The 26,830-nt window shown below is 44.9% G+C and overlaps 1 protein-coding gene across 3 annotated transcripts; it reads right to left on the bottom strand.

Annotated features, from left to right (window-relative positions):
* Positions 1-321: 321 nt before the first annotated feature.
* fbxo30 (F-box protein 30) lies at positions 322-26,817 on the bottom strand. Of its 3 annotated transcripts, none has more exons than XM_033021845.1 (3): positions 26,672-26,817; positions 8,477-10,622; positions 322-3,472 (listed from the first exon to the last, which is right to left on the bottom strand). In XM_033021845.1, the coding sequence occupies exons 1-3, from the start codon at positions 26,695-26,697 to the stop codon at positions 3,269-3,271; spliced, it is 2,376 nt and encodes a 791-aa protein (XP_032877736.1). In that variant the 5' UTR covers positions 26,698-26,817; the 3' UTR covers positions 322-3,268. The 3 variants fall into 3 exon arrangements, with proteins under 3 accessions (XP_032877736.1, XP_032877738.1, XP_032877737.1); XM_033021847.1 differs by lacking the exon at positions 26,672-26,817 and adding an exon at positions 26,452-26,510; XM_033021846.1 differs by having other exon boundaries at positions 3,305-3,472; positions 8,482-10,622.
* Positions 26,818-26,830: the final 13 nt, after the last annotated feature.

Genomic DNA, 26,830 nt, shown 5'->3' with positions numbered 1-26,830 from the left:
GTCAATTGACTGTCCTCGATCACAGTTAAGTCAATGGAAAAGCAATAGGGAACAAGATGCTAATTTCCAAGTACGAAAATGACCATAACTTTTTTAATACTGAATATACAAAAGTGAATTAGGTATCAAATTAAAGTTATTTTAATGCTTTATCTGATGGGATAAATTACAGGCTTGATTTTTTAAATCTCAAAATTTTGTAACATTCCTACAATACTCTAAATACAGCCCCACCAGTCTTTTACAACAGCAACATGACTCCCCAACTGCTATACCCATGCCAGCTCTCCCTTTCATACAAATTCACAAATGGAGGCTTTCAGTAGTTAATAAAATGACACTTTTATTAGAATTCTTGAAGTTTAAAATGAAATCAAACATTTAGTACAAAAGCTCAACATTGAGTAGCATTGAAAATAGCAGAAGATTGGAGAACCTTTTCAACAAAACTCCTGCCATTTCAAACCTCAGAATGTAGTAAAGTGAAGTTTAATTAAAAAACTTCTTTCATAATTGGATCAGAGAATCTAGTGTGACCCTTCAATACAATTTATTCTCAACGCAGTACAGTACACATGGCTTCAGTGATGTTTTAGAACCACGGGATTAAAAGCAAACTAATAATGTTGTAAATGTGGGTCGACCGACCGGTGTAATATTTAACTAAATGGTGATGGGTTTGATTACAGTGTTATTGAACCAAATGTTTCAGCCTGGGGGATGAATAAAAAGCAACGGAGCTAAAATGATGGCTGCAATTGGTTGTATACGCAATTGCAAGCATCGGTTATCGGAGATCAGAACAGCATCAATCAAAATGTGTAGTGCATTTCTTAAATTGTAGCAACAAAATATATACACACACTCAATGGAGAAACTGAGGTATGAATGGAAAAAAATCATTAATTTGCAGATATCATTACACAAATGAAACATGCTCATGCACAAGAATTTCAAATTCTGCATTCCTTTTATCTTATTCTTCGAGTTCAGGAAATTCTTTGTATTCTTCATCCAGAAGATCAGACTCAGGCGACACCCATAACCAAGGGCACCCACAGGGCAAGCGCCACACTAACCAGAGGGATCATTACGCTAGGCTCCACATTTCCTAAAGACTTCTCTGCCTTGACCCACCCAACTCCCTACCTGACAGTGAGAGATGACCAGCCTCAAACCAGTGCTCCACCATTTTGAACATTAATGTTCATTGGGATGACTTAGCTGTTAAACACCTTATACTTGCAACAATACCAACTTGCAATTATTTATTGTGTAGGAAGGAATTGCAGAAGCTGGTTTCAACCGAAGATGGACACAAAAAGCTGGAGTAACTCAGCACGTCAGACAGCATCTCTGAAACAGGTGACGTTTCAGGTCAAGACTCTTCTTCAGGTGGGAAAGGGAAATGAGAGATATAGAACTAATGAATGAAAGATATGCAAAAAAGGTAACGATGATAAACGCTGATAGAGGTATGAATATTGTTATCTCTAACTTCACCTCCCTCTCAGTCCCTCCCCCGCGCTAGCTGTTGTACTGGTTTCAGTCATCCAGGTGAGTTTCATTGTCTGTAACTAGTTTTCAATGGTCTGTTTCCATTACCACAATTATTTATTTGCACATCTTTCATTCAATTGGCCTATGTCTCTCTATATCACTGTCTATATCTTTCGTTTCCCTTTCCCACTGACTCAGTCTGAAGAAGAGCCTCGACATGAAACGTTGCCTATTCCTTTTCTCCAGGGATACTGTCTGACCTGCTAATTTTACTTATTGTTCTTTCACAATCAACGGAAGTTTTCAATGAACGCTTCAATAAATTCTCAAAATAAAACAATGAAGGTGCTCAGGCAACAGAGGCTGATATTAATGGTAACCCCTCGCCCTGCAAACTGAAGATGAAAATTAAATGAGGTTCATAAAGTAGCACAACTCCTTCTTAAATGTTGCACTAAAATGTGCGAACTTGCATTTTGGAACATAAATAGATGTGTAAATAAATGTTAGCACCAAGCTAGGTACAGTACTTCCCTCAAAGTGTTTAGAGTTTAAGGCAGCAATATTTAAGGGAACAGCTTTACAGCAGAAGTGCCCAATGTATTTCACAAATGGGACCCATGAATACTCGTGTGCAAAGGCCATTAAATTAGATTTAGACTTTCCACAACCCACTGCAGTCCTTATAGTATTCAGACCCACTTAAAGCACCAGCTGTGGCGAAAAGGCATTAGATTAACCGTGAGACCACTTCAACACAACACACAATCGGTTTCACATGCCAAGGATGAGGGAGGATATTCAGATTTATTTTTTGTGATATCTGCAAACAAATTTGGGCACCATATATTATCAAAAAAAATTCTAAGGGAAATGCATTCACAAGTGAGTGCTGAAGCCTTCAAATTGACATGTGCTTTTTGCTTCTTTGATGATGCTGTCGTTAGTTATTTCGGTAAATTCACAAAGCACAGCCCTTTCAAGTTGGAAGACTGGAAATAGCCCTGGGGTCTAGATTTGAAGAAATCTGCCACCTTCCCCTCTAACCATCAAACATCACAGGTAACACTTGCAAAGGCAGAAAGTTAACAATAAGAGCAATAAAAACGAGTGAGAAAATACAGATCGCAATGCATTAACCATTTGGTGAGCTAGTTAAAATGAGACTAAAACTAAAGTGCAAAAAGAGGCAAATCTGTAAATACATAATATGAATCCACTGCACTTTGCCTTAGCTTTTGAACAATGTGAGGTATAATATTGCTTTGCAACAGCTAGCTCACTGTATTTATAGGACAATCTTTCTAAACAGAATGTGCTCAAGTTGTGACTCACAACAACATGTTATTCCCACATGGGCCAAGTGTATATCTGACTTGCCAAATGACTACATGACGTTGCCATATTTTGGTCAGGGTTTAATAACGATGATAAATACCTCCTTCATAGTATGAAGTTCATACGTCCGACATTCACTAAGATATACAATTGCTGAGGGGAGGGGTAAAATAGTAAGGGGTTTTAAAGGCAAGATCCATGCAGGGAACCATATGTACAAATGGAAGACTCCAGTAAGGAGAAGTTTCACTCACAAAATGTCCATCAGTTCGATGTTTCTTTCATCAAAACTTTTTCATTGCCTTGATTATAACAGGTACTGTACTACAAAAATAAATTTCACATCAAAGCAAAATATATTGTATACAAAGTTGACAGATCACAGTTAAGATTAGAATTGTTTGCAGTACGTTGCCAGTGAGTAAAGAGATTAGAGAACTGCTTTTAGGACTGATCGCAGAGGCCGTCCTCCTTTAGTGAGCTCCCGTGTCACACACATGCAGGGCAATGGCACGGCCTCTCTAGTCCTCTCCACCGTGTTGTAGCGACAGTCTTTCAAGTGGTCGGCCATGCTGGCAATCTCTGCAAATTTCCACTCACTAACCGTGCTGAAGGCAGTGCTGAATCGCCAGGCCTGAGGGAGAGAAAAGTCCCACAAGTCACAAACCGCAGGTTGGACATACTGCATGTATAGAGAAACATTCCAATCCAAATGGCCATGAAATTGAAGCAGCTTATCTAAGTTACCACATAATTACATTTATTGCAAAATAAATTAATATTTTGAAAAGTTCACCGAGAATGAAGAAATATTTAGAACATGTTGGACTCTTAATAATAAATAAATAAACATATATATATATATATATTTATATATAAAATCACAATCCAGCAGTTGTGTCAGGTGATAAAAACAGAAAGCTTCACTTTGTTAGTCATCGGCTGGATCTGTTGGACCTGATTAGGGATACCTGACATGCCTTCAGGAAAAAGTGCTCACGCTCAAGAAAATGGACACCAGGAAAATCTGTGGCTGCTAACTATTTTGATTTCCACACACTATTGAGTAAAAAACCTGATGCGTCAACTCTTTTGAATTCCACAGACGCTGCCTGACCTGGGTTTTGTCAGCATTATCAGTTTTGCAGCAGCTACAGTTTTTTGAATTTCATTTATTGTAAAAGTGGTTCTGCCATCAGCTATGTCCCTCCAAACTATTGATTCAAGGTCTGGAGCCTTGAGTTCACAGACAATACCATTTGTACAGCAGGAGCTAATACTAATTGGTACTGCATGGGTTATTTTAGTGTACTTAGGGTGTTTCACAAGTCCAAGAGTTAATTTATTACATCTAGAACTGGACAGTTTGGGGAACAGGGTCCCTTGACAGTGGGGCCATGCCAAAGATAACTGCGTAGAATATGTGAACAGGTTAGACCATTGGTGGATACAGGTAGCAGGCAACAACAACTGCAGCTCATACTAGCTTTCCATTGAGCAGCCCAATTAGTCCCAACCCCACTTTCTAATTGAAATTTATGTTCTCAGTGTAATTCCAATACCCTTTTGAAACCCCTAAGTGTTTCCATCAAATCTACCAGCAGCAAGTTCCAGAATAAAGCAACACAAAAAATATCCTCACATGTGCAAGGTACAGATGCTTCGGGATAGATAGAGGTGGGAGTAAAAGAGTAGGGGAGAAGATGTCACAGCAGTGGTCAGAGATGACTTTACTGATGGTTCGTCAAGTGCGGCTATGTGGGTGGAGCTGCAAAATAGGAAAGGGATGATCACTTTGTTGGGAGTGTACTGCTGGCCCCCAAAGAGTCAACAGGAATTAGAGCAAAGTCTGCCCTGGGGAGGCGGGTTCTCTGGATACTTTCAAGAGAGAGCTAGATAGAGCTCTTAAAGATAGCGGAGTCAGGGCATATGGGGAGAAGGCAGAAACGGGGTACTGATTGTGGATGATCGATGCTGGCTCGAAGGGCCGAATGGCCTACTCCTCAATCTATTGTCTATTGTTGTCATAGTAGGCAGGGTGGACTAGCGTACATGGGGCACGTTGGCTTGGGTGTGCAAGTTGGGCCGAAGGGCCTGTTTCCACGCTGTATAACTCTGTTCAGTTCAGTTTATTATCACGTGTACCGAGGTACAGTGAAAAGCTTGTTGCGTATTATCCAGTCAGCAGAAAGACAATATATGATTACAATCGTGCCATTACACTCGAGGGATACATAATAAGGGAATAATGTTTAGTTCAAGGTAAAGCCAGCAAAGCTCGATCAAGGATAGTCCGAGGGTCACCAATGAGGTAGATAGTAGTTCAGCACTGCTCTCTGGTTGTGGTAAGGTGATTCAGTTGTCTGATAATAGCTGGGAAGAAACTGTCCCTGAATCTGGGGAGGTGTACGTTTTCACACTTCTATACCTTTTGCTTGTTGGGAGGGGAGAAGTGACCAGGGTGCGGCTCGTCCTTGATTATGATGCTGGCCTTGCCGAGGAAGCATGAAGTATGAATGGAGTCAGTAGAAGGGAGGTTGATTTGTGCGATGATCTGGGCTGTGTCCACAATTGACTGCAATTTCTTGCAGGCTTGGATGGAGCTGTCCCCAAACCAAGCTGTAATGCATCCTGATAAAATGCTTCCATGATGCACCTTTAGAGGTTGGTGAGAGTTGTATGGGAGATGCCAAACTTCCTAAGCCTTCTAAGGAAGTAGATATGTGTTCTCCATGTCCCTTCACTTCCAACCTTTAACTGCTGGCCCTTGAACCCTTCAATCTGAAGAAAGATCCCTACCCAAAACATCACCTATCCCTTTTCTCCAGAGACGCTGCCTAACCCACTGAGTTACTCCGACATTTTGTGTCTATATCTTTGGTATAAACCATCACCTGCAGTTCCTTTTTATTCCAAGTTTGATGTCATGGATTTTTTAAAGATAATTTTACCCTGTACACCCAGGTTACACCAAACATTCAAAACCAGTGATCCCAACACTGACATTCCCCTAACTCCCAATATGCATGAAAACCCTTTACTGTGGCTTCCATCCTTAAACCAATCTCCGTTCCATATCACCACTGACAAGGGCCTCATTTTATTGACGTGTCTTTCTTTTACAGGAAATTCCTCTTATCCTTATCACAAACGTCTATCAGAGGTGAATATAGATAAGGAAAACAGATTTAGGGTAAGGAGTAAGATACATAGAGGGGATGTGGGGATGACACAACTTTCACCCAGAGTGCAGCGAGTACCATAAATGCTCTATTGGAGAAAGTGATGGAAGGAGAGTCGCTGACAGCATTTAAGAGGTGCCTGGACAAGTACTGGAATCATCTCCAGATTATAGGCCATGTGGTGGAAGATGGGATCGTCTATGAGTGCCCACTGGTCAGCATTGACATAGTGGACCCAATAACTCATTTCCATTCAGTATGACTGCATTGTGTTCATTTATTAACCCCTCCCATTAATAGAAATTCAATAAATCCAGGCTGGTACTCCCTTTATTAACAAAGTGTTACATGTGACTTAACTTTACCCCTCCCCCTTGTGTTTTGTAATGTTGCCCCGCAATGGAGATCGAACAGATCAGCCTGTATTTATCAAAAATTATCTTATGTCCCCCTTTTATGCAAGGACGTCTTATATGCCATTATGAATCCCTTCTGCCATTCCTGCTCCCACCTCCATCAGCAATCAAGGATGAAGCCCATCCAAATCAGGGCCCTGTTTAATTTAAGCATAGACTGCTGTTCTAATACAATCACCTTATCAAGTTTCACGCGATCCATTATTTTAACCAACTCAGATCCCACTGAAATTTGTACAGCATTCTCTTCCCCAATAAAGATCAATACAGAGTACATTAGATACTGTAGCCACTGCCTCACCCTCTACATATAGTCCCCCTTGATGCCTAATCAGACCCATCATTTTACCCACTGCAGACTTGAGTTCCCACTTGTTACAATCACATCTATCTATCAATCAATCAATCACACTATCTATCAATCATACTAAAACTGTGTGTGTGTGTGTGTGTGTGTGTGTGTGTGTGTGTGTGTGTGTGTGTGTGTGTGTGTGTGTGTGTGTGTGTGTGTGTGTGTCTGTGTCTGTGTCTGTGCGTCTCTGGTGTGCGTCTCTGGTGTGCACGCGTGTCTGTGCCTGTGTCTGTCATCTGGCCACAATCTGCTTGATTCTTATTTCCTTACAAACACTAGGCCACAGCCTTCCCATTTTCACACATTCTATTCACTTTTTTTCCTGTGGAGGTGATAAACATATTCCCGTCGCATTTCCACCTATATTCCTGCATTTTTTGAATATTTAAATTTTAAACACATCCCAGACTCAACCGTTTTGCCAAAAAAAACCCCGAATGATGTCACAATGCATTCCGGCTCTTCGCAGGGGGCGGAGGGGGGGGGGTGCCACGCTGGAATTTTCTGGAACCCCCCCCCCCCCCTGCCTGGCCCAGTTGCAGTCATCAGGTCCTCGAGTCCACGCCCGCCCGGACCCGCATGCGGTCTCGCTCGGGTCTGGGCCTGGGCTGGAGCTGGAGTGAGGGCCGAGCCCGGGGCCGAGAAAGAAGCCGCCGGTGGAACCAAGGACGAGCCAAGGCCGGGCCGGGTACAAGAACCAGGACGAGTTCTAGGCCCTAGCGCTGCTCTACGACCTGGGTAAGTGCTGCAGCAGGGAATGGGAGTGAGGGGAGGAGGATGAGGGAAATGGTGTGGGGTCTCTACTCCCCTCCCTCTCTGCCCCTCTCCCTCTCTACCCCCTTCCTCTCCTTCTCTTCTCCCCTCCCTCTCTATCCCGCCCTCTCCCTTTACCCCTCCCTCTTTACCCCCCTCTCCCCCATTCTCTATCCCCTTCCCTCCCCCTCTGCCCCCCCCCCCTCTTTCTCTGCCCCCCTCCCTCTCTACCACCCCCTCCCTCTCTACCACCCCCTCCCTCTCTAGGGTGGACGGGACCCAACGGGTAACACTTGGTCTAGTATCCTCTAGTTGCTTGTCTCACTTTCTTTTTCACCTCGCTATATTCTGCCTGGTTCCAATTTGGATTATTCACTTGAAATGCAAAATACACCCACTTTTATTGTTTCAAGATTCTCGCCATCTTCCTTGTCATCAAAAGATCTCTGATTTTGGTATTCCTTCATTTCCTCCTAGTACTTCAAACGCAAGTAATGTTTTAGTTTTAGAAAAACAGTTTAAAATAAGCAATTGCAACAGGTTATAGAGTTATACAGCGTGGAAACAGGCCCTTCGGCCCATTTGCAGGGGTTGACTGGAATCACTACTGTTTCCAGACATTCCATACACCATAGGAATTTAAAGTAAAAAGCACACAAAAGGATCTACTGAGACAAATATGAATCCAAAGGTGAGACAAGGTGTTAAGAATATCTATACTGCTGCAAAGTAAATCTGAGGAAGAGGGAATAAATTGCTAAAATTCAGTAACGGTTCTGCTCTGGGTTAAAAAAAGGTATGTGAGCCCCAAATGATTGTTGAACAAATCCGTTCAGCCAGTTTGTTGCACGTCACCATTCCTGCTCCGGTATGGTTTTTAAACAGTTTACACACACCAAAAAAAACAAACAGGGAGAACTGAAAAGATCACAAACCTTGCCTTTTGTTTTCCAAGAGGGCTGTCCGTGAAGGTTCTGCCTCTTTTCCCAAAGTAGGAGAACCATTCCCCGAACCTGTAGCAGACTCCCACACACGTCCCTCATTAAATGGGAAACTTCTGACAGCTGAGACAAACTGAACCCATCTAGAAATCCAGCAATATGCTGCAAAATCTCAAAGGGCAGCCTGCTCAACTGATCAACTGCTCCCACGCTGGGGGTCCGAGCCTCCTGCATGTCCAACAACACAGATGGCACACACGGCTGGATGCCAAAGGATTTCAGATGTCGGTCGTGAATGACCCGGGAACCCTGCGTGGAAGGACAGAATCTCCTCTGCGAGTAGGTGCAGCCATAATAGGCCAAGGGGCACCTGTGTTCCAACCAGCCATTGAGGCCGGCATGAATGTCTCCGTGCACATTCTTGAAGTGCGAGGGGAACTCGTCCCTGCGGAAGAACTGTCCGCACACGAACGTGAACATCGAACGTTGCTTGGTTTGGTGCCTGGTCACACACTCCAGGACAAGATCCAGCCCCAGCGTCTGGAAGGGGCTCGGGTTGGACAGCTGGGGGTTTGCGTGGTCGCAAGCTGAAGCCGAGGCAATCTCCCCCACCATGGTGTTGGTGGCCAATATGGCTGCCGGGAACGAGAAGGTCTGTGTGCCCAAATCGACGCGGCTGCCGTCCACACTGCGACTGTCCGAGATCCCTCTGCCACTGGGGGAGTCTCCCAAGCAGAACAATAAAGCTGCTGTGATCAGATCGATGCCCTGCAGTTCCAGAGGATCGTCGTCCACCACCAGATCCGACGTATCCACCGCTTTGCTTTCCATTTTCCTTCTGTACCAACTCAGGTCGCCCAGGTACGCCCTGCGGCTGCTGTGCCCTTCCAGCAATTTGAAGGTGGTGGCATTCTTCAGCGCCTGCCGCTCCCCATGCCTGGCGGACACTCTCCCCACTCCACACGCATCAAGCAGTGATCCGTCTTGAAAATGTTCCGTGTTTAAAAGGCTTTCCACGGTGAGCAGCTGTGCAAACACAGGCAAGAAGTGGCCGGGCTCTGATGAACTGCCGTCGTCATCGATGTCGTTGACATGGCACGAGCCGTTCACCACCTCTTCTACTTGCTGGTCGCAGCCATACGAGTCCATTTCCTCCTGATCCAGTGCGGAAGCTTCCACCTCTGCTTCGTGGAAACCGTTACACAAAGTACTGGTCTTTACCTGAAGGCATCCATTTGCTTCCACATCTGCCCCAGTTACCATTCCTGACAATGCACGAAACCCATTTTCCTCCATGCACAAGTTCCAGTCCCTCCACGGCACCCCCTCCAACACAGGGACGTGCTCTGCACTACCCTCCACTCCTCCTCCTCCTCCTCCTCTTGTCCCACTGTTGCAAAGATCACTATTGTTCTCTGAGCAGTGCCGTTCTTCAGCTGGTTCCTCCGCAGCGACCTGAACACCTCCATTCCATTCGGTTCGTTCCTCCGGCAGCTGTCCATTTGCCAGCTCTGGCTCTTTTGAGGCACTGTTCAACAGGTCAAGCGCCACCGCCAAAGTCCTTGTCGTCTCAACCGTTGCCTGGTACAGTTCACTGTAAGCCTCTGCATCGGCGGACAGCAAGCCGCTGGAAGGGGCTTCGTCCGACACCACCGAAGCAGCAGGCATCTGCTCCGTGTTTCGGAAGGGTTTAGCAGCCGAATTTGAAGCAGTGGTCACGACTTTGAGCGATTCCAGCAGCATCCGCTGGTCCTGGAGGGCCAGAGCCATGTCCAGCTGCTCCACCCCGTCGCAGTCTTTGCTCAAGCTCTCGTAGGACTTGCGGTCTGCGTAGCTGACGGGCCAGCGATTCCACTCCATCGTGCAGCAGACCACGCTGGCAGGGCACAGCTCCAGGTGCTCGCCGATCTTGTTCCGCGCAATGACGTAGGGGCAGCCAAACCCGCTGTTGAGGCAGGGCACCCTCTCGAGGGGGCACAGCAGGCGATGCTCGCTCGCTTTGCAAGAGTGGAAGACAGCTCCGCACACCAAGTGGCAGCCGATCAGTTTGCAGGACACGTTTTCCTCCGGTCGGACCATGCAGCGGCGACTCACACAGTTTATGCAGTGCAGATGTTGATCCATTTTAACCAGTCCAGCCCTGCAGACAGACATTTGATTGAAGAAACATAAATATAATTACAGATCAATGCAGATAACATTTAAAACCAGTTCAATAAAAATATAGGGTTACGAGGTGATCCAGCAGCGCAGGTATACTACATAGGAACGGGGGGGGGGGGGGGGGGGGGGGGGGGGGGTTGACCATTCTGCCATTCTAACCGCAGGTGTGTTATCAGGCAGGGCACATTTGCCTGTTTTGAAGGACACAAGTTGGCGCCAAAAATGGTGGCGACTCTGTGTGGTGCCTCGGTGAAGTAAACTATTCTTACACTACAATTGTTGCACTTATCAACGATTGTTCTTATCTATAGTATGATTTTACTGGATTGTATAAAAAAAACAAGAATTTCACTGTACCTAGCTACATGTGACAATAAATTATCATTAAATCATTGATTGCACTGACTTGCCTTCACCTTCCTCAGCCATTACTCAGTTAACAGCACTCTCGCCCAAGTTAAATGTTGTACCTCAAGCCTCAGTCCAAAGATGTTGACACAGACCTTTCAACTGATACTTTGCAAGTGTGTTCTTCACAAACTGCAGATGTTAATGCTGTTTCCCCAAAAAGGTTATCACAGTCCTATCTGTGCACTGGGCACAAAAGGTTCTTGGGCAATATTGATGCGAACGGGGGAGGGGGGGGAATTGTCCCTGGTGTACTGGACAATGTTAATCCCTCAATCATTTCACAGAAACAGATCATAGAGTCAGTATTGCTTCCCTTTACTGCATGTGAGTAGTTGTATGCATAAAATGGCTGCTATTCTTGGTTGATTATGACTAGATTTCTAAAAGTATTCATGGCTGTGAAATGTTCTGGGGCATTGCAACAGAACTATGATGCAAGTCTCTAACTCATCACCAACATGTGACCACATTATATTCTCAGGCAGGCTGGAAAACAATCTTTATTACACAAGTCATTACCTCAAGCAGTTTTTTTTTAAACCAAGCCTGATTTGTTGATCACTAATATCCAGAGCTTTCAAAGTTTGTCTTTTATCTCTCCCTTGTCCCTTTACAATTTCTGTTCTTTCCCTCACCCCTATTCTCTCCCCTGGTGTTTTTTGTTGCTCTGCTATTTTAAAATTCTGACCTTAGATTGCGAGCGTCGCAGAAACCCCAAAAGATGACCAAAGCAAAATAATAAAGGGAAAATATAAGGCTAGCGAGAAACATAAAAGTTTCTACACACACCCAAAGTGTTACTGACAAACGGAGGTTTCTCTCAGGTGAATGTGTGAGAATTTATTGACAGAGAACGAGGACATTTCAGAGAATACATAAAAGTTCAGAAATCCCAGAGACAGAACAAGGAATGTAATGGGAAGCAAGGGAGGAGATAGCTGGGACCTTGAAAGGTTTATTGCATCTTTGTTAGCCACAGGTGAGCGAACAGAACATTGGGAATAGCTAATGTATTTATCCTTTATTTAACGGCAGCAGGGATAAACCTTTATTTAAGGGCAGCAAGGATAAACCTGGATAAATCTACATTGATAGGTCAGGTTTGGCGGGATATAGACCAAGCGCAGGCAGGCGGGACTAATGTAGCTGTGACATGTTGGCCACTGTGGATAAGTTGGGCTGAAGGGCCTGTTTCCACGCCATATCATTGTATGACTATGAAACCAGATAATTGCAGGCCATGAGCCTTAAGTCACTGGCAGGAAAATAATTGGGCAAAATTCTAGTGGATACTAGACCAAGTGGGACCCGTTGGGTCCCTTCCCCTCAACGCGCGGTTGCTGGCAAAATCAGCATGGCTTTGAGGAGGAAATTCTGTCTCACAATTTTGAATGAGTGTTTAAGAAGACAATTCAAAAAAGTGATGAAGGTAAAGGTGGTTGTCATCGTCTACTTGGGCTTTGCTGAGACATCTGACATGATCCCACAGAGTAAGCTGGTCCGCAAGGTTAAGCCATCCAAAATGGCTAATTGGATCCAAAATGGATTTGCTGATTGGAGGCAGAGGGTGGTGGTGAAAGAATGTGTAAACTCCACAAAAACCACAGCGGAGGCCAGGTGTGAAGCTGTGTCACTGGAGATGCGAGGTAGCAGCTCTATCTGCTGTAGGTACCATGGTGGCATCATGTGTCTGGGGGAGATGAACGGAGCCTGGCAATGTAGATTATTTGGATTTTCAAAAGACTCTCGATAAGGTGGCACACAGAAGTTGCAGTGAATAGAATTGAGAATAATAAATGTGGATTGAGAGTTGGTTAAACGATAGAAAACAAGAGGAACAAAAGGATCCTTCTCAGAGTGACAAGGGAGCTCACTCTCTCTCCAAATTTGGCCTCTAAAATCCCAGTTTCCTTCGCCCCTCCTAATCTGCCTAGGTCCCGTGCTCTGGGATAACATCTCCCACCTGCAAGATGCTCTCATGTACAAATCCTTTGGCCACTTAGTCTAACCTAGCCTGGATTTAATGTTTACCCGAATACATGTTGCGAAGCCCCATGGGATATTTGTACTCAGCTAATGATGCAGTGTAAATGATGGGGATTTTCTGAAGTAGAAAAACAAACATGCAAAATACTCTGCTAATGATGGCAATAATAGTAACAGCTTTAATATTCACAGATTATTCTGCCACATTCAGTCAACGTGAATGTTCCTAACATATCAATGTGAAAATAAAAATATCCTTACATACACTGCAGACTGACTCAACGGATCCTTAGGAGAGAAAAAGACCAATCTGAAACGTTCTGCATTGACTAAGCATTAGAATCAACCTTCACTTCCGCCAGCATTTGTTCCTCATCAATTATTTTACCTCCAACTTTTCTTCCCCTCTCTCATTTAGAGTTCAATGAAATGCAATAGGCACAGAAGATCTTTCATATATTATGAACCATGAAAATTTTCATATTTGGAAGGATTGAAACTGCAGTGAAGATCACTCACTGGTCTGTAAAGTTATCTGGTTGCCTCTCAACAAGTATTGCCTTACCTATCGAGCAGTTCCAGCATTCTGTCTGAATCGTGCAAGCATGAATCTGTAACACTACATTTTAATACTCGCATATACTAATCATATGATAGTTAACAACTACTTCCATTTAATAATATCAGTGTCATGTAAAGAACCCAACCCAACAAATACCCATAGCTCCAAACACAATACATTCTTTATATAAAACAACAAAACCTAGTGTAACAAATATTCACTGCTCTGTGGCCTCAATTTAATACTCGCAGAATTGAGTCTCCAACTGTTTTGATTTACTTCATGTCATGTCAAGTCAATCAAGAGTCAACCAAACACACTGGATACAACAGAGACTGAGAACTGTCGAAATAACCATATAACCATATAACAATTACAGCACGGAAACAGGCCATCTCGACCCTTCTAGTCCGTGCCGAACACGTATTCTCCCCATGTCCCATATACCTGCGCTCAGACCATAACCCTCCATTCCTTTCCCGTCCATATAACTATCCAATTTATTTTTAAATGATAAAAACGAACCTGCCTCCACCACCTTCACTGGAAGCTCATTCCACACAGCCACCACTCTCTGAGTAAAGAAGTTCCCCCTCATGTTACCCCTAAACTTCTGTCCCTTAATTCTCAAGTCATGTCCCCTTGTTTGAATCTTCCCTACTCTCAGTGGGAAAAGCTTATCCACGTCAACTCTGCCTATCCCTCTCATCATTTTAAAGACCTCTATCAAGTCCCCCCTTAACCTTCTGCGCTCCAAAGAATAAAGCCCTAACTTGTTCAACCTTTCTCTGTAACTTAGTTGCTGAAACCCAGGCAACATTCTAGTAAATCTCCTCTGTACTCTCTCTATTTTGCTGACATCCTTCCTATAATTAGGCGACCAAAATTGTACACCATACTCCAGAATTGGCCTCACCAATGCCTTGTACAATTTTAACATTACATCCCAACTTCTATACTTAATGCTCTGATTTATAAAGGCCAGCACACCAAAAGCTTTCTTTACCACCCCATCTACATGAGATTCCACTTTCAGGGAACTGTGCACAGTTATTCCAAGATCCCTCTGTTCACCTGCATTCTTCAATTCCCTACCATTTACCATGTACGTCCTATTTTGATTTGTCCTGCCAAGATGTAGCACCTCACACTTATCAGCATTAAACTCCATCTGCCATCTTTCAGCCCACTCTTCCAACTGGCCTAAATCTCTCTGTAGACTTTGAAAATCTACTTCATTATCCACAACCCCACCTATCTTAGTATCATCTGCATACTTACTAATCCAATTTACCACACCATCATCCAGATCATTGATGTACATGACAAACAACAGTGGACCCAACACAGATCCCTGTGGCACCCCACTAGTCACTGGCCTCCAACCTGACAAACAACCATCCACCATTACTCTCTGGCATCTCCCATTCAGCCACTGTTGAATCCATCTTGCTACTCCACCTTCTTAACCAACCTTCCGTGAGGAACCTTATCAAAGGCCTTACTGAAGTCCATATATACAACATCCACTGCTTTACCCTCATCAATTTCCCGAGTAACCTCTTCAAAAAATTCAAGAAGATTAGTCAAACATGACCTTCCAGGCACAAATTCATGTTGACTGATCCTAATCAGACCCTGTTTATCCAGATGCTTATATATATTATCTCTAAGTATCCTTTCCATTAATTTTCCCACCACTGACATCAAACTAACAGGTCTATAATTGCTAGGTTTACTCTTAGACCCCTTTTTAAACAATGGAACAACATGCGCAGTACGCCAATCCTCCGGTACTATTCCCGTTTCTAATGACATTTGAAATATTTCTGTCATAGCCCCTGCTATTTCTACACTAACTTCCCTCAATTTCTACACTCAACTTCCCTCCTAGGGAATATCCTGTCCGGACTTGGAGACTTATCCACTTTTATATTTCTCAAAAGTGTCAGTACTTCCTCTTCTTTGAATCTCATAGCTTCCATAGCTACTCTACTTGTTTCCCTTACCTCACATAATTCAATATCCTTCTCCTTGGTGAATACTGAAGAAAATAAATTGTTCAATATCTCCCCCATCTATTTTGGCTCTGCAGATAGCTGTCCACTCTGACTCTCTAATGGACCAATTTTATCCCTCGTTATCCTTTTGCTATTAATATAGCTGTAGAAACCCCTTGGATTTACTTTCACCTTACTTGCCAAAGCAACCTCATATCTTCTTTTAGCTTTTCTAATTTAAATCCACACTATAATGCTGAAGAGAGAGAGACACACGCGCCCGCGCCCACCCACACCCACACACACACGAGTCTGCAGGTGCTGGAATCAGGAGCAGAAAAATATATAAACTGCTGGAGAAACTCAGCAGATCAAACAGCATTGGGGCAGTTGGGGGTGGGGAGGGGTGGAATTGTTGACGTTTTGGATTGAGAGCCAGCATCAGGACACAATGCATAATACTGAAGACTAATAACACAGTGGCCAAGCTGTAACAGCAGCATAGCTGCGGTACTGTCTCATATCGGGAGCATTTCAGCGTCTGGGCCATGATGGCAGCCTCCAGGTGAGTGCCGCCTGCCACATCAGTTTGTCAGAGTGGCTGGACAGGACATGGGGGAGGGCACCATATGACACTAAGGTTCACAGCCAGAGCCTGCAGCAGCTCCATCACAGTGGGTGTCAAGATGGCTGAAGAGTGTGGGGCAATCCCAGAACCCCGACAGATCTGACCCACTCTCTGCCAGAACTGCTAATTGGAGTGAGTGCCACATGACTGGAACTGTGTCTCGGGAATGCCCTCTGTATTGTTCCACACCACAAGGGGGGGGGGGGTTCTTCCACAGTCTCCACCAACACTCTGTCCACTTTCCTACCATCTCAATGTGTTATGGAAGTCCATTCTGCTGCCTGGCAGTGAGGGGGATCCCAGTGGAGGTCTCTCTCTGCTCAGATTCCTCTCCCCTTCACAATAGGGACACTGATGGTGATGTGCAAGTCGGTTCCAACTTTAAGCAGGTTCATGGACAACCACTGGTCATTTCTGTGGTCTGGATAAGTTCATGGAATGAACTATCCGTGTACGTGTCCAAAATGTCTTTTAAATGTTGTTAGTCTACATGCCTCAACTGCTTTTCTCTGGCAGCCTGGTCCATACGTAGAGGACGCAATCATTAGTGTGTTAGTTCAGAGTGTTAGTTCCCTGATATTTGACTTTATTTGTTAGGAGGCTGAGGCGGCGCGCCTCTATAGTTCACGAGGGGAATAAATAAATAGGGTGAATGCACGTAGGGCAGGGGATTCATGAACTAGAGGACATAGGTTTAATGTGAGAGGGGAAAGATTTAGGAGCAATATTTTCACACAGTTATTGAAGATCCAGATTGTCAGTGTGTCAAGAGTGCTTAATTGTCATATGTACCAAACAGAACAATGAACCCGGGTTGCTGAAGCTATTGGGCAGCAGCTCTATGAGCGGCACCTGCTTCGTGAACAACTTCATCATACCTGAAGACATCGCTTGATTGGTCTAGTATTCTCAGTATTTCATTAGATAATGAAGCAGCAATCCCTTTTTCTGCAACCAGGCCTAAACAACATTTGGCTTGGTGATAAGCAGCACCACACAAGTGCCGGATACATGGCCATCTCCAGGAGAAAATCCAACCATTTTTTCTTGAAATGTCCCACCCTAAGTGTCACCACTGACCAGAAACTCAGCTGGATCAGCCACCCAAATACTCCAGCAGTTTGGTAGAATACACCTCACAACTCCTCAAACTGTTTGTCGTCTGAATACAGGTCCCAGGTCAGTTGTGACATAGAAGTCTGCATTGGCTTGGATGGAGATTTAACACAAATGATCGGCAACAATTGAGACAAAGTAGTGCATTTCATCTTCATCCCATCCACAAACATTCTTGCTCTTTATTACTGCAGAACTCCGCTACTGTCTCAGCTATCTAATGTACTAGGTGTAGAATATTCAAGACTTGTTGATAGCACCTCCAAACCCAGAACCACTGTTTCCTAGAAAACAAGGATAGCTGGTGCTTCGAAAAATTTACTTTCCAGTCAAACAGCCTAATGTAGAAATATACAGTCATCACCTTGTTATTACTGTGTCAAGCATGTCAAAGGCTAAGGAGCAGTCTGTTAGACGTTTATAAAATTATGAGAGGCATGGATAGAGTAGATAGCCAGAGTCTTTTCCCCCCAGGGTGGAAATGTCAAATACCAGATGTTTAAGGTATGGGAGGGTGGGGGAAGGTTTAAAGGAGAATGACATGTCAAAGATAGGTGCCTGGAATGTGCTGCCCGTGGAGGCGGTATGAGCAGTTACAATAGCAAGATTTAAGAGACATTTAGACAGAAACACAATCGGGATACAGACCATCTATATCCTGATGGGCTGAACAGCCAGTTTCTATGCTGTTCTATGTGCTCATGTAATGCTCGCCATCAAATAATTCAGAGCTATCAAAAGCTATACTTCTGCATTGCAATAACCTCCCATATAACTTACATACAATCCTCATATAGATTACTAATACGTAACAAGTGACATCCATTTGTTGTTCACAATGCATGCATTCATATCTCAGACTCCACAATGGTGTAACTTACACCATTGCCAGATAACTCCACAACTCCCACAGTATTCATACCTCGACGAAATATTCCTAAACTTCCACCTTTTTGTTTTAAACAAGAACCCCCATATAAAGTCTCCCAATTCAGACCCTTATGAAATAAATACTAATTGTAAAATATTCACTCCACGTATAATGTTCACAATTTTGCAATATTCAATCTGTGCACTGCTCAGAATTGATGAAGTAAGGGCTCACCTGGCAGATAACAGTCACTCTCGTATCAAGGTGACTACCCAAATTTGGTATTGAATTGTGTTTAAGAGGGGTTTTAAAAGACATAAAATATTCACAAGCATCTAAATGCCTCAAATTTTATATAGCATGGGGAGAGCTGCCAGTGATGGTGAAGGCAGATACAATGGTTAAAAGGAATAGGTGACGTTTCGGGTCGAGACCCTTCTTCAGACTGAAGAAGGGTCCTGACCCGAAACGTCACCTATTCTTTTTCTCCAGAGATGCTGTCTGACTCCAGCTTTTTGAGTCCATCTTTGGTTTAAACCAGCATCTGCAGTTCCTTCCTACACATATCTATCTATATACTATTAAAACTCTGTGGCTGTCGCCTGCCATCCGGCTGCCTTTCTGCCTTTCGATTCGTTCCATCGTGTGATGTCACAATGCCCAATACTCGCAGATGTCCAATCGGAATGGCCGATGCTCGCAGATGTCCAATCGGAATGGATCCATTTACATGTACGGCTGCCGGCTGCATTTCTTCCTTTGATTCCTTGCCACGCCGAATCCAGACGCACAATCGCCGAGATCTTTTCCATTTCGGTAGAGATTTCACTTTTCTTTCTAAGTATCCGCTCCTCATTACATTTTGTCGTGTTTAAGTACACCTTTTTAATCAAATCCTTCTCCCCCCCCACTCACTCATTTTGTCGCCTCCTGCTGGCCAGCGACCATAACGGCTGCTGGCGCCGGCATCTCGCCACAAAGACGCCATTTAAAACCAGCCGCACTGCTCATTCCTGAGCCGCTTGAGTTGGAGGACCACATCTCCCGTGGGGGCTACGGGTAGGGAACGGCTGCGTTGGGGGAGCAGACCCAACGGGTCTGCCCTTGGTCTAGTAATATTTAAAAGGTTTGGACAAGTACTGGATTGGCAAGGCATAGAGGGATACAAGCCCAATGCAGACAACTGGGATTAGTGTAGACAGGCATCACAATCTGGGCGGCATGGTAGCGCAGCTGGTGGAGCTGTTGCCGCACAGCGCCAGAGTCTTGGGTTCAATCCTGACATCAGACGCTGTCTGTGTGGAGTTTGCAAGTTCTCCCCGTGACTGCGTGGATTTACTCCAGGAGCTCCGGTTTTCTCCTACATTCCAAAGACATGCGGGTGTGTAGATTAATTGGACTCTGTAAAATGGTCCCTGGAATGCAGAGAATTGATGTACAAGTGGGGTAACATAGAACGAGAGTGAATGGATGATCAATGTTTGGTGTGGACTTGTTGGGCCGAAGGGCCTGTCCCATGCAGTATTTGGAGTGGAAGATGTAGGCTGTTCGGCCCTTTATCAGTGATTCCATGAACAACTGTCAGAAGTGGAGAATTTCATAACTCGGAGCACTTCAAACTAATACAGTGAGGTCCAATAATTTTCCTTCAGCTCCACAGAGCAAGATTAAACAGGGATGAGATCACTGTGAAATGTACATTTTCTGGTCAACAAAAATTTAAGCCGAAGGGTGTTTAAATTGAAATGTTAACTGTTTCTCTTTCCACAAACATGGCCAGACCTGCTGAGTATTTCCAGCATTTTCTGTTTTCATTTTAAAAATTCCCACCCATTGCTGAGAGGACAATCCAATTTTATAGAGCACCAGAAGGTAATACAGTCTTGGAGGTTCATGGAAAATCCAGGGTAGGGAAACAGTCACAGGCAATGTCAATGTGATTCTGGATTGATTGATTAAACTTTATTAATCCCCTTATTCAGGGGAAATTCAGATGTCCTTGCAGCACACTAATAAAAATACAACATAGTATTCAAAAAGAAGTTCAACACAAAAACATCCCCCCACAGTGGTTCCCACTGTGGGGGAAGGCACAAAGTCCAGTCCCCATCCTCTTGTCCACCCAAAGTCGGGCCTATTGAGGCCTCCACAGTCGCTGCCACGGCGCCCGATGTTCTCGCCGGGTGATGATACTCCGGCGTCGGGAGAACCCCAGCGGCTTGGGGTGCCAGGAACGACCGCCTTCCCACCGGAGACCGCGGCTTCCAAGCCAACAGACCGTGCCGGACGGAGCTCCACACACTGGCGATCTCAACGAGAGATCCCAGGCTCCGAGATGTAACGTTCAGCGTCGCAGCTGGCCGCTCCACAGAACCGCGGCTCCACAATGTTCTTGTCGGCGGTCCCAGCATACTGGAGTTCCAGCGCGGCGACCCAGGAAAGGCATCGCCCGCTCCGCAATAGCGCTCCAGCGCTGCGCCGCCGCCAAAGCCGATGTTCTGCGCCGCCGCCAAAGCCGATGTTCTGGCCAGGTCCCCTCAGGGAAACGTCGCTCCAGGACCCGCTGGTAGGCCGCAAGGACAGGTCGAAGTCGCTGCTCGGAGGAAGGCAACCCCTCCGACCAGGTAGGGACTCGAAAAGCAGTTTCCCCCTTCCCCCCCACCACCCCCCACACATAAAAAGATTAGGCCCCCTGACTGCACACTCAACGTACTAAAAATAATAAAAAAGAAGGGGAAAAAAACGGACAGCTGCAGGACAGGCAGCCGTTCAGGACAGCGCCTCTTCCGGATGACACAATTAACTATCAACTTCCATTTACGGAGTGCCTTTGATGTACATAAAACATCCCAAAGCATTTCACATGAAGTTTTGTTATATACAGTGCCTTCCATAATGTTTGGGACAAAGACACATCATTTATTTATTTGCCTCTGTACTCCACAATTTGAGATTTGTAATAGAAAAAAAATCACATGTGGTTAAAGTGCAGATTTTAATAAAGGCCATTTTTATACATTTTTGTTTCACCATGTAGAAGTTCCAGCAGTATTTATACATAGTCCCCCATTTCAGAGCACCATAATATTTGGGACACAGCAATGTCATGTAAATGAAAGTAGTCATGTTTAGTATTTTGTTGCATATCCTTTGCATGCAATGACTGTTTGAAGTCTGCGATTCATGGACATTACCAGTTGCTGGGTGTCTTCTCTGCCAGGCCTGTATTGCAGCCAACTTATGCTTGTTTTGGGGGCTTGTTCCCTTCAGTTTTTCCTTCAGCATATAAAAGGCATGCTCAATTGGGTTCAGATCCGGTAATTGACTTGGCCATTCAAGAATTGACTATTTGTTAGCTCCAGAAGAGTGTTTCTGATCTGTCGGACAGGTGTTTGGGGATTTTTCTTTATTATAGAGAGAATTCTTCTGTCATCAGCTGTGGAGGTCTTCCTTGGCCTGCCAGTCCCTTTGCGATTAATAAGCTCACCAGTGCTCTCTTTCTTCTTAATGATGTTCCAAACAGTTGATTTTGGTAAGCTAAATGTTCGGCTGATGTCTCTAACAGTTTCTCCTCAGTCTCATAATGGCTTCTTTGACTTTCATTGGCACAACTTTGGTCCTCATGTTGATAAACAGCAATAGAAGTTTCCAAAGGTGGTGGAAAGACTGGAGGAAATACTAGATGCTAGATACTAGATGCTGAGTGCTGTCTTATACCTGCATTACACCTGAGCAATTAAACACCTGTGAAGCCATGTGTCCCAAACATTATGGTGCCCTGAAATGGGGGGGACTATGTATAAGCACAGCTGTAATTTTTACATGGTGAAACCAAAATGTATAAAAATACCCTTTAATAAAATCTGACAGTGTGCACTTTAACCACATGTGATTTTTTTTCTATTGCAAATCTCAAAATGTGGAGTACAGAGGCAAATAAATAAATTATGGGTAATTGTCCCAAACATTATGAAGGGCACTGTATATATAATGTTCTAACATTGAGGGCATACAACAATTGTTCAGAGATCGGGAACCCCTTGCAGAAATTATTCATGCTTGTCAGTCATGTATTCAGCCTTATAAAATAGTTTTTTTGAGGAAAATAATCATAATCTTGGTGAAAGAGGCAGGTTTCGCCTCTGAGGAGTGTTACCTCTGGGGAGAGGGGCAGAGGGATTCAGGAAATCATAACATTGGCAGTTGAAGGCATAGCAGTTAACTTTGAGTATAAACAGAAGGCCAAAACTGGAGTAATGTGGATTTTTTTGTTCGTATACATGTTTTGGGGTTATCTAGAGGGGGAGGGGAAATACCGCTACTAAAACCAGCATTTATTACGCATTCCAAATTTTTAAGGAGGGGACATAGATGATGAAGGGTACGATTATGGAGCGGTTATAAAACAGTGATGAGAATTTTAAAATCAAAGAGTTGTTTACGTTCGAGCCAATGCAGGACAGCAGAGGGCTGATGAGTTCGAACAGAACATAGTTCAGTCAGGAGAACTGAATTTTGGCTGATCTGAGCTTTATGGAAAACACATCCAGTGATGCTGGCCAGGGGTGTGTTGGAAGACTCGAATCTAAAGACAACAAACGCATGGAGATTCTGATATGGTATTTTGAACAAAGAATTGCAAGACAGCGCCAAAACCAGAAACTAAAGATTTATTTCAGTGTTCCACTCGTCCAAAAAACAACCGAAGTAGTCCACAAAAGGACACAAAGCCTCTTGGTTCATTATCTTTTCTTGCTTCTAAGAAAGAAACAAGATTTAGTAAGTGGAAATTGCTTTTATTGCTACTCTGTAGGCTCACTTGTTGCTTGTGAAAATAAACCAGTTTAATGAGTCACATCAAGCCTCATTTCACTGAGCGTCTCACCTCAGGGAGAGGGGAAGAACAATGGTGGACCCGGTGTGGGGGGACCGCCGTGAGGGAAGTGGGGGGAGAACAATGGACAATGGGGACCCAGCATGGTGGAGCCGCTGTGGGGGGGGGGGGGGGGGGGGGGGGGGAGAGATAGAGAACAAAAGGAAGCAACCTAATCAGCGAGTTATGGCGAGGGTGCCCTGGACTCATACTAGCAGCATGGTCGACACAAGGTCGTAGGAGGTCTTCGTAACTCTCCTTCATGCTCGAGAGTGATCTCCGCGTACTCGAGGCCTCAGCTAGGTCGCGGCAGTTTTTTTTAATATGTTAAAAAATACCCTTGAGTAAAAAAAGGTCACCATGGAAAAAATCAATACTTTTTTTACTCGTAGGTTTGGTCGTAGTAGGTCGGCATGTTAGTCTAGGTAATCGAGGGTCTCGAAGGTAGCCGAAGGTAGTCGTAGATAGTCTTCATCATAGTCGAAGGGAGGTCGAAGGTGATCGAAGGAGGTCGTCTTCACTCTCCACTATTCGGTGTCCAATTTTCCCGAAGTTAGTCGTAGCTAGTCTTCAACATAGTCGAAGGAGGTCTTCAACATGTCATTTTTTCAAACTCTTCTAAACTCGCCGATTAGGTCGCCCAAGTGGGACAGCCGCTTTAGAGTAAATCGCATTCCCCCACTAGTGATCCTTATGTTGTAGTTTAGTTTAGAGATAGTGTGGAAACAGGCCCTTCATTCCACGCCAAAGGTCACTGAAAGTTGGTTTACAGGTACAGCAGGCAGTGAAGAAAGCTAATGGAATGTTGACCTTCATAACAAGAGGATTTCAGTATAGGAGTAAATAGGTTCTTCTGCAGTTGTATAGGGCTCTGGTGAGAACACATCTGGAGTATTGTGTACAGTTTTGGTCTCCTAATTTGAGGAAGGACATCCTTGTGATTGAAGCAGTGCAGCGTAGGTTCACGAGATTGATCCCTGGGATGGCAGGACTGTCATATGAAGAAAGATTGAAAAGACTAGGCTTGTATTCACTGGAGTTTAGAAGGATGAGGGGGCATCGTATAGAGACATATAAAATTATAAAAGGACTGGACAAGCTAGATGCAGGAAAAATGTTCCCAATGTTGGGCGAGTCCAGAACCAGGGGCCAGTCTTAGAATAAAGGGGAGGTCATTTAAGACTGAGGTGAGAAAAAACTTTTTCACCCAGAGAGTTGTGAATTCATGGAATTCCTTGCCACAGAGGGCAGTGGAGGCCAAGTCACTGGATGGATTTAAGAGAGTTAGATAGAGCTCTAGGGGCTAGTGGAGTCAAAGGACATGGGGAGAAGGCAGGCATGGGCTATTGATAGGGGACGATCAGCCATGATCACAATGAATGGCGGTGCTGGCTCGAAGGGCCGTATGGCCTCCTCCTGCACCTAGTTTCTATGTTTCTGTTATGTTTCTATGATCACCCGTACACTAGTTTTATCCTACATACTAGGGACATTTACAGAAGCCAATTAACCTACAATCCTGTACATCTTTGGAATGTGGGAGGAAACCAGAGCACCTGGCAAAAACCCATGTGGTCACAGGGAGAACGTATACACTCCGTAGACAGCAGCAGTAGCCAGGATCGCACCCGGGACTTTGGTGCTGTAAGGCAACAATTCTACTCCTGCACCAACGTGCCACCCTCAAGTCTCATCCCATTCCCATCAATTTACCCCAGATTTTATCCCTTCCCTACACATTGGGCATAATTTACTTGTCCATTAATCTACCAATCCACATCGTTGGGACATGGGAGGAAACCCACATGGGCACATGAAGAAAGTGCAAACTCCATTCAGAAAGTAGTGGAGGTCAGGATCAAATCGAGGTCATTCGAACTGTGAGGCACCAGCTCTACTAGGAATAAATGATAGACACTAATAACCTCTGCAGAGGCTTCTTGAACTCCAACCAACAATTTGTGTGTACTCTGCAAGTATTAGCATGGGAATTTTTTAAGTTCAACCCTACATTAACAAGTTCAAATTACTAAGGAGAACATTTTACACCCTGGATTATATTTTCATATAATTAGATCTTAAGAAATTAGATGAAACAATTCTGTGTAGCAGATGACCTAACTGCTTTCAGAAAGACTCACAGATTTGTATGCAGGAAAACATACAAGTAAATTATCAGGACATCAATTGGACAACAAATTCAGTGTTAAATATCTCTACCAAACATTGTGCAGGTGATAATGTACAACAGATTTAATATAGACTGTATTACATCCATGTACAATACCTACTCTGCTCGGTACAATCTAAACTAAGACAACCAAATAATATCCACCCTGAAAATAACCTTCCTAATCCCCACCCCATACCAAGAGGAGGTGATATAGCATGATCTAGTTAAGCCTTGATGGCAGACTGACCCTCAAACTCATGGCTGATGCTCTATATTGATCTCGGGCTTCAGCACATATCTCTGCCTTCAAGATATCCACAGCCCTTTCTTTGGATTCAGTCCAAAAAATTCCAAATTGTCAAAACCTCATAAATGGTCTCATATCTAGTCCTAAACAACTGTCATGTTATCTGCAAACTTTGCAACTTGACAGGCTGCAAAAAAAAATCACTCATCCTTTTAACTTTCAGACAGTTAGACCAAGCCATAAAAAACTGGCATTAACACGTCCTTAATATTACAAATCCCAGATCATACATTCAAATTAAAATGCTTAATACTCATTATTCCCAGCCCTAATTAATACACAACTATATGACACAGGCTGGATAACCTTCCAACAAACACCTCATGACTTGGTGGGCGTGCAGATTTCTGGTAAGGACAACATCTATTACATATCCCACCTCCGTCTCAAACCCCACGTTCACCTCTTCCAAAAACCAACCCACCACACTTCCATCTTCCTGTGTGCTTTCCTCCTTCCTACATTCTCCCCCACCCCCCTACCCTCAACCCTCACCCCAACACTCCACCATTCCTTCCTCGAATGCCACACCCCTCCCATTGCCCCCACACTCCCTCTCCCCCCCCCCATGCCCGCTGACCTCCTTGCTCCTCTCTCATCAGCACACGACCAACTCTACCCATCCCCTTTAATCAACACACCCCTTCCCACCACCCCACCCCCCTCTCCACCCCGCTCTCCCACTCCACACACCCCCCTCCCCCACTACACCCCCCCTCTCCCACCACTCCACCCCCATCTCCCACTCCACACACCCAGCTCTCCCACTCCACACACCCCCCTCTCCCAACCCACCCCCCACCCCTCTCCCAAGCATCTCACCACACCCCCACCCCAATCCCTGCATCGCGGACTGGAGGCCTCTCCACTGATTCTCACCGCTGGGATCCGGCAGCCAGGCCCTTGCCCCCGGTGCTGAATCTCACACAGCCTGAGCTCCCCAGCCCGGCCGCAAAGACAGCAGCGTCAGGCCTTCGGGCACGGCGCCAGCACGGCCGGGGCCCACGGCTGAGTCGCTGCGGCAGAGTGCCAAGCCTCCCGACCTCCACTGCCCTCACCCTACTAGGCCTCGGCCTTTGTTTCAGGTATTCGCACTTACCCAGGCCGCGATGCTCCGTTCCACATCCGCCGTCAACTACCGCCGAGTCCCAGGAGGGGCGGAGCCAGGCCACAGGCCAGGCCCGGAGCAGGTGGCGCTACCGGAAGGGGCGGTGGCGGCGGCGAGAGACGACATCGACGGGGCGGGGCTAGACCAGGG

The sequence above is a fragment of the Amblyraja radiata genome, chromosome 5, assembly GCF_010909765.2.
Source record: "Amblyraja radiata isolate CabotCenter1 chromosome 5, sAmbRad1.1.pri, whole genome shotgun sequence".
Taxonomy (NCBI): Eukaryota; Metazoa; Chordata; class Chondrichthyes; order Rajiformes; family Rajidae; genus Amblyraja; species Amblyraja radiata.
The sequence above is the reverse complement of the archived record's forward strand: the minus strand, read 5'-3'. Positions and strand labels throughout refer to the sequence as shown.